This window comes from Triplophysa dalaica, chromosome 20 (assembly GCF_015846415.1).
Source record: "Triplophysa dalaica isolate WHDGS20190420 chromosome 20, ASM1584641v1, whole genome shotgun sequence".
NCBI classification, from domain to species: Eukaryota; Metazoa; Chordata; class Actinopteri; order Cypriniformes; family Nemacheilidae; genus Triplophysa; species Triplophysa dalaica.
The window spans coordinates 18,559,646-18,573,707 of record NC_079561.1 but is presented as its reverse complement, the minus strand read 5'-3'; the positions used below and the strand labels follow the sequence as shown (position 1 = coordinate 18,573,707).

At 38.1% G+C, this 14,062-nt stretch overlaps 2 protein-coding genes across 3 annotated transcripts in view; one reads left to right on the top strand and one right to left on the bottom strand.

Moving 5' to 3' along the window:
• Positions 1-1,284: 1,284 nt before the first annotated feature.
• On the bottom strand, positions 1,285-6,853 carry rnf146 (ring finger protein 146). The gene is made up of 2 exons (XM_056733868.1): positions 6,659-6,853; positions 1,285-5,218 (listed from the first exon to the last, which is right to left on the bottom strand). Exon 2 carries the CDS (start codon positions 5,215-5,217, stop codon positions 4,126-4,128), a length of 1,092 nt encoding a protein of 363 aa, XP_056589846.1. The 5' UTR covers position 5,218; positions 6,659-6,853; the 3' UTR covers positions 1,285-4,125.
• A 3,090-nt stretch (positions 6,854-9,943) lies between these two features.
• LOC130409361 (cadherin-11) overlaps positions 9,944-14,062 on the top strand; it is a 56,032-nt gene continuing 51,913 nt past the window's right edge. The window contains exon 1 of one of the 2 annotated variants that reach the window (XM_056733295.1): positions 9,944-10,045. The gene's annotated coding sequence lies outside the window, so the exon portion shown is untranslated. The remainder of the gene's footprint in view (positions 10,046-14,062) is intronic. The other variant, XM_056733293.1, reaches the window with a different exon arrangement.

Sequence of the window (14,062 nt, the reverse complement as noted above, 5' to 3'; positions counted from 1 at the left end):
GAACATCTCACAGTTAACATAGGGTTTAAAACTTCTGTAGCGTCTGTCTGAATTTTACAAGACCTCCACGATCACATTCCACCCCATTTACTTAAGCAAACTGCATCATTTTAAGAGCACCGAGTCGTGACCTATTTTCACGAGCGGGATAATATCTCTGTAAATCGTGTTTAGAATCGTGTATAGAATTGTTGACTAGTTAGAAGACAAGCTGTGATCTGATCCTGTGCTGTGACCCGCGCATACCTGCCGGCGCCATGACTAGAGCGTTGGAGAAAGTGAGCTGAGATATCACCGTCAGAGTGAAAGAGAGAGAGGTGTCAAATAAAAGTTATTAATGATTTCTCTTACATTATTGCAGAGCGTTACAGAATGAGATCATCTTGGCCGCAGTGCCGACATATCGAGTCACTGTCCCTAAATACATACACAAATACCTGCGTACAATAAATACATATTCGATCTACAAGGAAAGTCCAAGTATGTCCTGAAATATCAGGACACCAAGTTTGGTTGAAGCTAAGAAGGTGAACGGCAGCTATACAAACATTCCCATGGCTATTTCGAGGAGCGAGATGCTACCGTATGTCCATGAATCGACACCCCGCAGATTGAGATGTTCTGATGGATGTCTGTTTGGAATACAAGAGGAAGTCGGTGCCATACGGGAAAGCTTTAATGACTTTACTGGAGAGCTACAGGAGTGCCTGGAGACACCAGGGGTCATGAGCCTCAGACTCCATACTGCCGACAGATAAATCCTTTCCTTAATACACCCAACAACCGATTGAAGTTATATTCTGTATCACTATATTTGTCTCTCCTACTGTAAAGACAGACATGCAAATAACATTATGTTCTATTACATCTGTCTACAGACAAGGACTTGGACTGGTTTGCTTAAATGTTATATGGCATGAGAGCAATATAAGTATTTTAAATAATAATAAATAGCTCTCTAGGCAAGTTACGGTTTGCAATTCTGAAGTAAATTAAGGGTAGGGCCGTAACACATGAAAAAGGAACAAACTCGCTCCTACAATCTGCTTCAATATAAAACATCAAAATAAAAAATCAAATAATTTATCAAGCAATTTCATGGGGTCTTTAAGCATACAGATAATCCCCAAATCTGGGTTTGAGTTGAGCTTCAAACACACTTTCCAGTCACAACATTCAGCTGTGCCGATTTTCTCAAGTTCAAAGCCTGAAACATTTGATTCAGTTCAAGTAAATCTAGTACAGACATAAGCGTAACTGCATTTTATTATGATTTTTTATGAACGTAACTGGTCTTTAAAAACTTCATAGCTAACATCAATGCTTCTTGCAACAAATTTTGGCCCGGAAATTTATAAGAGATGACTGACCTGGTTATTGGCAATGAACAAGGGCTGTTGCCCACAAAGACCAAATATAGAAGACATTGTACAGAATGGGGTACATGCACATGGAGCGATGATGTATGTCTGCTAAAATGTCATCCATGGCTCTGTTACATCCAGCGCACATAAATTCCGATGGAAGCAATAGCGCTTTTCACTTTGTCGCTTCAAGATGCACACAGGATTATGGTCAAATGATCCAAACACTTAGATACATCAACAACCAAAAAGGAGAAGTGCTTCAGGCTATCCGTGTCAAGCTACATTCATAAATGTGTAAAAAAGCTAAGTCAACTTGTCTGCACTTACTTGAGGCATGATGACAAAGGCATATAGCAATGTTCAGCCGTTGTGTTCTTGGTTCGCTGAAATTTGAATGTTTTCTTACCAAACACATCATTATCACTTGAAGAGCGGAAGTACGTCATCACCCCATCTGCATATACCCCATTCAGCTCCACTCATCACCAAACATACTGGTCCTGAATAATAAAGTGTTTTAACAAATTCTTGGCCTGTAAGATGTGAACAGCTCTGTCACAAAAAATACAATACAGTATTGCAATAATGATAAAGTAAAGTTTACAAAAAGGTTTAGCTCCGCTTTATGGAAACCTGGGATGCACACAGACCAATCAGAAGCCATCGGATGGGAATCACACACACACCAATGGCAGGATTTTGACTTAAAAATCACATGCTGCTGGCTTTATGAGATTTCTGGAAATCAAAAGATTCACTGGAAAAGTGACATTTACAACAAACAATAACTTTAGAGTTTAATTTGTTGAAGTTTAAAAGATTTATGATATTGTCATGGACTACTAGCAGAATTGACTGATATATTTATATATACAAACTGGTCTTTACACAAACTGCTGTAAAATGATATGAATAAGAGCAATTTTACACACCGGACCATCAGTTCTAGTTACACTGTTCATTACAAGTAAAACACGCAATATTAGAAGATATATAACTTAATGTTTTGTAATTAAGACATCAGAAAAGTTTAATCACTGACAAATAACAGACAACACTTTATTTTTCAGATAATCCTACTAACAAACAAAAGTAATACACCAAAAAGAAGTTAATTTTAACTAAGTTTTCCGTTCGCTTTGTTTACACCATGAACCTGAACAAATGACGATGAAAATTAGCAGTGTTGAAAATAATGGCCAAAAGCAAACTTCACGTAAGTATGTGATCTAAGAAGCACAGAGACTGAAATGTAACAGCACGCTTTGTGCACTGGTCGTGTGCTCTGTGCTTACATACTTGCAAACAATCTGTTTCAGACCTAATAGATTAAAATCTCAAAAACGTCAAATCTGACACCTATGCTTGAAAACAATTTGCTCAGTCAGATAAAAGAAAGGGTCGTAGTCCAGGGCTTCTCGCTCGCTCACATCAACACATGCAAATCCATGAAACAGAGAAGCACACCAAGATGAGACAGAAAGAAAAATATGTTGCTTAAAATGAATACACACGCAGTTAACACTAGCAAATGTAAGATTACTGAAGGGTCTTTTTCTGGCAAAACTACAATAAATACTTGTTTCGTTAAGTTTAGTTGAAATGCTGAAATCTAATGCTTGTTATTTATCACACACATAAGAAAACATCTAGACACCTCTGCAGCAGCTTGAGATGGTTTACATTTCCATTGAAGTGCTAAACAAAATATATATTTTCTTTAATCAAACAACTATTAAAGATGCAAATTGGGCATGGTTTTCCTATCGAAAGATGTCATTTCATTTTATGACGGCATGCCTTAACAGACTATTTCGAATGATAACAAATCGATATACTGATACATGGCATTTCTAATGAGTTGTTAAGTTCATTACAGTTAATTTTTAAGCTATCTCTTTATATTCATTAACATTTGATGCTGTTGAGTCATACTTGACAATCAAATGGAAGCAATAATATGAGCTCAGTCGTATTTCACCTCAAAATCAAAAGGATGAAAATAGAAAATGACATTTTTCTCAATGAAAATGAAAACTAGTGTTACCACAATTGTTAACATCCCGTCACCTCAATTATTATTGTTGTAAGGTAAAAAAAAAAAACTTAAACATTATTTAAATTGAAAACTATACTTGTACATTGCGGTTTTAAAAATATGCATATTTGAAATTAACATTTTAAACACTAATGTATTAAGAATCTAAAATGAATCACCACTGACAACATGGGGTTAAAACAGCCCATAATAAAATGTTTACCCCCAGTAATGAGAAGCTGTCTGTAAAAACATCCCATCTCAATAAACAGCGACATTTTCTTTGAGCATAATATTTTTTTCCTTGTGATTTTGGGGTGAAATCGAAGGTACAGTTTGGCAAATCTCTTTTCTTATCAAATACGCAGTACACTGGATGATATATTTTGTTTCAATGAGCTCTAAAAATTTGCTTTGGTGCAATCCTGAAAATGCATATGTGAACTAGATTAGGGTACTAGATGCGATAACCACGTTTTATTGTAGTTTTGCCTCTAATTTACATTTAAAGAGTACAGCCCTGGCACAGCCGTCTTAGAGTGAGAGAAAAAGACAGCCTCTCATCTTTACACTAAAACCATCTGACCCCACTCCCCACCCATTCCCCAGTCTGTGTTTCTTTGAATGGTTCATTCATGTATTTTTTTTGCATTTTAGAGCTTGGTTAGAAATTCCCAACAGTTGTGGTGGTTGGGTAGGAGTCCTGTAGTTGTGCTGGGGTCAGACCTTGGTGACAGTGCATTGACCATCGGGGCACCCGGAGCGATCGCTGCTTGGTGCAGGCCCACCACCAGGAGTCGGTCTGTCCAACTGTGGCAGTCTATGGCTACCCCGGGAGGCCTCCGCCGCTTCCTCCTCAGCGCGCTCGGTGTCATCCTCACTTGTGGCGGACTCCGAGTCATACCCAGAGGCGTCCGCAGCGGGAGAAGCGTCTTCTTCATCAGCATCTTCCTCCTCCGGTTCAGGCTCAGTGGGGTTGATATTGAGTTGAGCCAAAGCTTGAACAAGCTGAATTGCACTTGAGGAAGCGGGGCTCGTCAGGTGACCACCCAAGACAGTGGGCGGCCTTACGGGAGCGGCGGTAAAGACGCCTTGAGAACGCCCTCCATTGACCCCAGTGTCCGCTCCGTCTGCCGAGCTTTCTCGTTCGACCGCAGCTCCATCTACACTTAAATCCGCTCCTACGGGCAGCGTTCCTGAGCCTGCCCCCACCGTGGGGTTAGGATCTGGATCCAGTCTAAGTCCGGCAACACCTTTCTTAGGAATGTCCACTACATCTCTTTTCATCCTACGTCTGCGTCCATGTTCGTTCCTCCTGTACTGCACCATGTTCTCCAGGTCGGCCACGTACAGGAAACCGGCGATTAGCATCTCTGCGTTTTTCTTGCCTTTGTTAAACGCATCCTCCAGCTCTCGGCTCGTCCGCTCGTCGTACTGCCACCAGCCATTGCGTCCTTCATAGTACCAAGCGTGTCCACTAGTGCCCGTCCCACGCCCTCCCGACGCCGAAGCCTTCAGCTCTTCGGGAGAAAGCAAAGTGGGCCGTTCCAGGAAGTCTTCGGGGACTTCCTGCCTACATAGGGCACATCGCTTGCTGTGCCAGGAGGCTCCCTTGACGCACAGGAAGCAGAAAATATGGCGGCATGGCAGACGTACGGGGTGGACGCAACTCTGCAGGCAGATGGCGCATTCAGGAACAGGCAGCGACGGAGATGAAGACGAAGGAGTTCCATCCATCACAGACTCTCCACTCACCTTCTTTCCAGAAGTCAGGGTGTCCACAGAGAGATTGACCTCGCCACAGCTTGCCATACTGTGAAGAGAACAAAAATACGACAATTTAACACAAAGAATGAGAAAATGTGCATCACACTCACTCAGAAAACACAGTGACATCACTATATATGCAGATGTAACAAACAGGACACTGTTTAGGAAACAATGTCCTTCAAGTAGAAAAAGTCACGTGTAAACAGCAGCTTGAGCTCTTTGTTCATTGTTTCTTAATACGAGTACATAAAGCTCCACTTCACCTAATATTACTCCACTTTTAAAAGAATTCAATTTGTCATATCTGTGAATAATATTTTAACCCCTTAACACCTTCCCGCGACACTGTATCCATAAACATTACAAAACAATACCTATTTTAACTATAAAAAATGAGAAGAAGTGGAACAAGTAGAGCTGCAAGAAAAACAATATGCAATACCCTGCTAAATACAAAAATGTGATAATCCTTTAAGTTTTGAATTAGATTTAAGTACATCCAAATATGTTTAAAAACCAAATATATTTCAGGTTTCGTTGGGAAAAGGCTTGACACACTTTTTCTCGCCGGTGTCTCTACTATGACTACACACAACTTGAAGTAATGAAAACATCGTGCTTGCAAACCATTGCAATATGCACACCTGCAATATTTTTGATCATTTTCATATAACCCTCGTGGTTCATGTAACATTCTCAATATAGCAACAAGCCCAAATGAGAAGCAGAGACAGAAATCACAGGCTAAATATATCACGACCCAAATCCACTGCAGCCAAACCATTTACAGGACATTTTATAAAAAAACAGAACATATCAGAAGATCAGGACAAAAGATTTGAATTATAACTATTGTACCAATAAGCAAATAATGTCAGATGGATTGTCAAATCAACAAGCTGATTTCTGCACAACAACAGTAACTACAAAACTGTAAAATATTTTAGAAAATTAAAAGTGAACCAATGCATTCAATGTATACGTTGGTCAGCTAGACAAAAATATATTAACATATGTTTATTAAAATATTATCAATATTTAAACAATTACATTACTCATACTATATTTACCAGAGACATTTAACGTTAGGCTGAATGTTGACATTTATAAGGATGACTGTTGTTTTAAAGTTGAATTTCAGACCGAAATCTGTTAACAAAAAGTCAACTTATTTAAACATTCCACAATTATTTTATAACATGAACATTAAATGAGAATAAAGGTTTGAGATGTTCAGAACCGATCATTGCTCGGATCAGACTGAGGCCTGTAGACATGACAACACCCCTGACCAAAACACAGAGGAAAACCTTCATTTCACATCGAAATACAATCTCTGAGCTCTCATGAATATTAAAATGTTAACTAGAAACATTAAAGGTGTGAGATATTCAGATATTAAGCAAAGCAAGTGTCATATATTTTGGTATTTTCGATTATTTTAGCTGCGTAGTGTTGCTTGAATGTCTTTGAGTTTACTAACCTGTCAAAATGAGAAATTCCGCCTCTTTCTTTCAGCGAACAGATTTAACTCATCTTCTTGTCACTCGGTTATCGATCATTGTTCGTTTATTTAGGTGAATTATTCGGTAAAAGGTGAATTTGCTCGACCCAGATGAACACAATAATGTTTTCACGGCTGTTCTTTGATGATCAGACCGTTGCTAGTACGTTCGAGCGCCTCCACTCTGCGCATGAACTGCGCAGAAACACACAGCGTTAGAGCGTATATGAACACCTCCATTCTGCGTGGAAGCTGCGCATATCCATACAAAAATAAAAGCATAAAGCGTAAAACGCATTCCTCTTCTATAATTTCATGTTTACTTATCGTAACATTATTATATATTATCCTTTTGCATATCCTATTTTTGTTTAATATTTTTATATTAAATAATAATTATAAGTAATTTGTACATCATAGTTTTTGAAAGAGCTTTTCTTATCATTCTTTTAAACATTTATTTGTATGATATTATTTAAAGATGATGAAAAGAGACCAAGTTTAAAACGTTTAAAATCAGTTTAAGAGCCCGAAGAGATCCTTCAGCTTGAGCAGTTGAATATACAATATTTTTATTTTGAAATTCAATATCTATTACCATTTGTAACAGTAAGTGGTTTTCCAGACCTGGGATGCAATGTTGTCATGCAGAGGAAGGTAGGTTTAGGACTATATGAGCCAGTTTTGTGCTTATTTTTCAACAAATTGTCACTAGATGGCAGAATTGTGTTGCAAAAACATACGAGGTCCTAGTCATTGAGGATTAGAGGTAAATGTGTCTACATACCAACAAATTCAACACGAAAAGGAATCTATTTGTATTTGTTGCACGTTGGTTATATAAAACAATATCAGATTAAAGTTTCACTTAGAATTTCCACTACTAATTTAAACCACAAATACTAAACACATGGGACCAGAAAACCCATAGCAGAGCTTCAACTTCAGCATAGCTTGGCATTGACATAAAGAGATATACTGTAGTAATGGGAGGAAGAAAACTAGCTTAAGATAAATAAAAACTCTTCAACCCATTTTCTCTTTGGTAATGGCTTTATTTGATTTCTGGATCTTGCATCTAAGCCTGGCATCTCTGCTTGCACCCCCAACCAATAAAGTGAGCAATAAGGCACCTGGCACATGTTGGCATGCCTCCAGTTATGATTGCAAAACGACATTAATCTCAATTCGGAGAAGGTTATAGGATTCTAAAACCACTCCCTGTTCTAGAATATGATATTGACTGCATGTCTGCAGCATCCTTAACCGCATGTTCCACTGCAGAATGCGTGTCGCTATGTGCTATTTGTCAAATCTGCGCTCAAGGGAGTGCAGTTTCATTGTGGATCAAATAACTCTATTCAGTCGGAAGTAGAAAAAAAAGGCAGAGGCTTGCGATGCAGAGATAATCGGTTGATGTGTGCAATGGTGTGTAATACGCAGCATTAAATGAGAGAGATTCTTAAATTAGAACGGAAAAGAATGTTTTATTCCCTATGGCTTTGTCATGCTTGGATGGCTGTGCTTGCTGTATGTGTGTGTGTGTGTGCTGGCATGTGTGGGTGCCATATGCATGAAATCAATGAGTGCTCATTTTACACAGCATTTAATCAAACTCACAATGCAGTTTGACAGGACACAAACACTCCACAGGACATCCTTCATCATCTCATCATCACTGTGACCCCCCATCACCTCCTCCTCAGGAGGTCTCCTTTGCCACAGCCTATCAATTTCCATTTCACCCCTCACACCGAAATCCTCTCCAATTTTCTTTTTTTCCCCATTTATTGGCACCAAACTATTTCCGCTTTGATTCCCCAGGCCCTCACAGATGATGCTAGTTTATGAACCATCATCTGAAGCACAGGAACTCGCTGGAACGTTTCCCTCAGGGGACCTGGTTCCTTTCCTTTCTAACATGGTTTCCTCGCCCCCTACGTCTCTACGACGAAAAAGCACCATACTGCTGGTGTGTCCTCCTTTTCTCATTTTCTTTGAGCCGTGGCTTATTGTCAGCAGATTTTCTACGTTCCTGTCACTGGAAGCCACCTGGTAACAATGAGATAGAATCAGCAGCAGAAAATGGGGGCCAGCTAAACTGGGGCGTTGTAATGAACGCGGGCATACAAACTCTCCTGTATGAAAACACTACACTGCACATTCATCTTCTCCAGTTATTGGGGCTGCATGCGAGGCAAATATTCTCAACATCATTGTTATTCTATTTATACGATGAAATTAGAAATAAACAGATTGGAGTCGGATCCCTGCTGAAATTACACTAGCGGGGAAATGAGCTGACAGCAATGCATTGCAGGTTATGTGGAACCCCATTTGTCAGCGCTAGACAAACCCACTTTGTACTTTTCACACAATATTATGAATATTTATGGGGATTATATGTAGATTATTATGAATCTGAAACAGATTCTTGAAACTTTTTAAAGTGCTGGATACACAGAACCAGACATCCCAAGCAATATCCTGAATGACAGACAATAATCTTTTAGGTGATTGAATCTCAGTTTTAACAAAACAGAGAAAGGGCAACTTCAACAGTTTGCAGCGGAATATGAAATATTAACGGCTCTATTAAAAATTAAGAATTCTTTATTGTGTTTAATTTACTGATGAGAATCATTTATTGGATATTGCAGCCAACTGATGACTAAATACAGTATTATTGTTTAGAGAGCAATTTGGTACAAAATTATATATAAAACTAATGAGGTGTGTCAAATTTTGTGCACATTGTGGGCACCAAATGTCTGCACAGTAATTGTACAACCTAAAATGATCTTGCAGTCAATGGTCCCCATGAGCAAAATGGCTAATAACCATAATAAATAATGCCTTATGTAAGCACGAAAAAAAGTTTTATGTGAAAGGGGGTTTAATGGTTGGCGTTTTAGTTCAGTATAAACAATTCAAATACTACAATTGAATAAAAAACATGAAACACAAATCAACCGTAGTTATTTATGAAAACGTGTAGTCAAAAATCCACAGATGTTTTTTTAATGGTACTAAAAACTACCAAATTATATTTTAAATCAGTGATATCTACAGGTTATAAAGCCTATGGGGACAGGTTGTGGTGATAGAAATCATAATGAAAACTAATTTGGAGGAATATGAGATGAATAGAGTGCAACGCGTGTGTTGAATATGAGCGCTCATATTGTGATGCTGAGGAGAAAGAGAGAGAGTGTGTGTGTTTCAGAGAGAGATAGATAGAGAGAGAGAAAGAGAGAGAGATGGGGACTATTCGCTTCTCTGTGCGCGTTTGTCTCCCATCTCTTCACCAAGCTGAACACGAGACAGAAGACCCTCCATCTGTCAGATGAGATCAGTCTCCTGTAGGTAAGACCTGACATCTTTTAAAAGCTGCAGATTGCATGCACTGCCGCATGTACATCACCTTAAAGTCAAACTTACAGGGAACAAGCAAGTTATGATCCCGCGAAATGAACAAGCGGTGTGCGTAATGAACTGAATATCGGATCAAAATTATGCTGCATTCGCGGACATGTGCTTTGCGCGTTTCTCACCAATGCTGTGGAGAAGGACAACTGTTCGCTGGATGTGTTTTATGTGGATGCATGTGGGAAATAAAGCTTTTTCAGAGTTACCAAACTGATGAGAGCTTCGACTGAATGTTTGACAGATGGATGCTTTGCGCACGGGTGACCGGAGCGCACGGACCCGCGGCGCACTGTAGTACTCATCCACCGACTCATTTTGTCGCGATTGCGAAGGACTTTTGCAGTACAGTTATTTCAATTATACCGAAACGTAATGTAAGTAGGTATGTAGTTCAAATATCAAAAATGTTGCTTGATTTAAACCCACAACCTTGGCTTTGGCACACAACGAGTGTACGCAAAGTATGATAGTAAGCTCTCCGTTATTCTGAGCTCTTATCTTGAGCAACTCAACACAACATACCATTCAATCTTCAAATATTTGGGTGGGGGAGAAAAATGTGCAATTGTCATTTCAAATCTCTTCAAATTGGGCTTGTAAAACGATTCACAAATGAGCCAAATAATTTCAGGAAGAAAATGCCAAAATGTGTCAATATGATTTGAAGTCAGAGTGGACATAAATTGCTTAGTTTTTAAACAAAAGCTAACGTAAGGCCCTTTGAAGTATAAAATCATACAGGGGCTGTTTTTCAAAACATATACAGCAGTGCGCTTCCTAGTAAGCAACTTAAAGCAAAAGGTTGGCAGCGAAATGATCTTCTTTTGGATTTGAGTAATATTCTTAGAAGAGAATGCCCTCATAAAATGCATTGCAGTACATCACTCCAAGATGCCATTAATCAGATAAATTATGACTATAAACACGTTTGTCTTTTTTCTAAAAGTATGATAAAAAATGTGATTTGATATCTTTCTTTTTGGGTGATGAATAGAGTATTTTTATGCATTAACATCATGTTGTAATGGCCGGAGGCATGCTACCGGCAAACTCAGAATCAATAGTCATGAAAAATCTATTGAAATCAGACGTTAATTTGAGTCTCTGAAGAGTGTTGTTAGTTTATCAGCTTGGTGTGGAACTTTGTTATATACCACAGTAGTTTATAATTACCATAATACTGTAATATGGTATTTATTTCAAGATGATTATCCATGGTGCTTTACCTGAAACATTTTTAAATAGCACACACACACGTAAACACATCACATTCTAAGCACCATTTAGACTGGAAATAGTCCATTGTGATATTTGTTTATTTGTGGGTGTGAGAAAGAGAAAGAGCGAGAGAGAGAGAGAGAGAGAGAGAGAGAGAGAGAGAGATGGGATTATTTGATATGGCCTACCTGTTGAAGGAAAATGATGAGATTTACGGCAGCTTCTCTGGCAAACAGTTTTAACAGCGTTTATTGGGAAGCGTTTTAGTTTTGTTCTTGATTTCTGGCCTTTAGTTTGTGTCTCTCAATGAATTCTATACATCAGCTAGAACATTAAAGCAAGATTACAGCCACAACTCACTGTAATTACACAAGCAGTGCAATGTATATGTGTGTTTGCTCCAGCTTGTTTGTTACAGAACAAATTTGTTAAACAAATGCTCTACACATTAACAGTCCCAGTTTGCTTGTTAAGGTTGGAAACTGCCATTTAGCTCAGCATCCAAACAGAAGCTCAGATCTGCATGAGATAGGCTACGGAAGTGAATTTCGTTTTCTGCACTTTTTGGGTCAGCCATATAAGGATTTAACGTTTCCCTCAATCTCTCAAACAAAATATGTGTGCGTCTCCTGTCATCTGCCTATGCAAATCTGACAAGCTTGTAGGTTATTTTTTACTGCTGGCTGTGGAGTCCAGTGAAGTGAGACTGGAACAAAAATTTGCCATTAGAGATTCAATGAGCACTCATTATTACCCATCTGAGCTAACACGAATCACATACAGTAAACCTCCCTCTGTCTCTCTCTGTCTACTTACATGCACTCTTAGCAACATTTATTCAGTGCCATTGTTCCATTCTTCTTTTATAATATTAAACGTTTTTATTTAAGTAGTTTTATTTTAATATTACTTATTTAAATAAATAATATTCATTGAGATGTATATTGTTATTTTATAGAAAATATATTAAAATATTTATAATTCGTGATATTTTATTTTAGGTTAAAACAACTGCGAATGGTTTGTATAACCTAACGATTTTTAATTAATATTCTTGTTAATTTAGTTGATATGTCTTTACACATTTTAACATCATATCAGGTGCTGACAGTGTGAACCTAAGGTGGCGAACAGAGAACCTAGAAACACTTACAAAGAATTTGGCTCATTTCAAAGTTCAGAAAAGACTCCTTTCGATAAAAGAATATGAGAAGATACCTTTCTTTGAAATCAATGCAGTTGACGTTACTTCCGGCTGATTCGTGGCTCCTTTGCGTTCGCGTCAAGTGCATTGCGTTGTGTGACATAGGAGTCGCAATGCAGTATATGATGAAATATCTGTCTGTTATATCGTTATTAATCAAACAACTATGCTCACACAAAAAAATTCTCTTTGCTGGATTACTTAAATAACTTCAATAAATATGTATTATTATAACAGAATTTTATTAAGTATAAATCTGTTGTGTATACAAACGTATTAGAAAGTGTGTTAGATTAATAAATGTTGTAGACATATCGTTCATTATTAGTTTACGTTAGACAATGCTTTGACTAATATTAGGAAACACAAGCTTATAGGGTTGGTTTAATTTTTATCTTGTTATCTGTATGTAATTTGTTTCCTTTCTGTTATTTTATTGCTTGAAAAACTGAAATTTCAACATTTGTTGTCAGGACAACCTGTATACACACAGCACTATAGCTGTTAATATCTATAGCCTTATAAAAAGTGAGCGCAATGGAGAAAAAGGCTGCGTCCAAGTACCCCCGCTTGCGGTCTTTGCACTTGACCACTTGACTACTTTCATGACGTATTTCCTGTTTTTGGCCGAAGTGTTCTAGTGGGCGTGAAGATGCCAAGTGAGCATGTTGTATTTCTAACCCAACAGGACCCATGTAGCAGGTGCAAACATGTAATTAATGTGGTGTTTCTAATTATGTGATAAAAAGCAGTTTAACAAAATACTTAACTCTGGAGTTTTCACCAAAAAATGTGCAACACTTTACGTTTTACTATAAAATTATATGTCACAGTAATATAATTACAGTCAAGTTAGATTTATTTTTATAGTGCTTCATTTGTATCGTATAAAAGCTCATGTACCGAAAAACGAAAGAATAACACGTCAGCCCAACATAAAAAAATTTAAGATACAAAAAGGGGTATCTTAAAGGTGTCACATGGCGCGAATATGTGTTTTTTCAATGTCTTTGGTGTGTTATAAGTGGCCCATGCATGTATAAGACACGTGAGAATGCAAATATTCAAGTCTCGGAAGGAAAGATGCATTCTATCAAAACGCGAATGCTCACCCAGACCTGCCTGAAATGCCTTGTGTAGCCACACCCCCACACATCTACATCAGTTGGTGGTATGATTTAACTAAGACCGCCCTAAAAGGCGTTACATTTCCATCACACGCTTGCAGTATTCCACCAATCACTATGCACTGATTAACTGGCCAATCATAGCACACCTCGCTTTTCAGAGACATGAGCTTTGTAAAAATTCTGCATGTTTCAAAGAGGCAGAGCAAAGAGGAGATGCAAAAATGCAAGGTATGTGGAAAATACAGCATTTTTTAACCCTTAAATCGTGTATACACATTGCATAGCATCTTAAAGAAACAATAATATTTGTTTTAGCTGTATCATATGACCCCTTTAGAAACTAGTAGTACTGGAAAGCTTTCGGCAACATCTCACTGGTAAAAAGTCTTATGATTTATATCC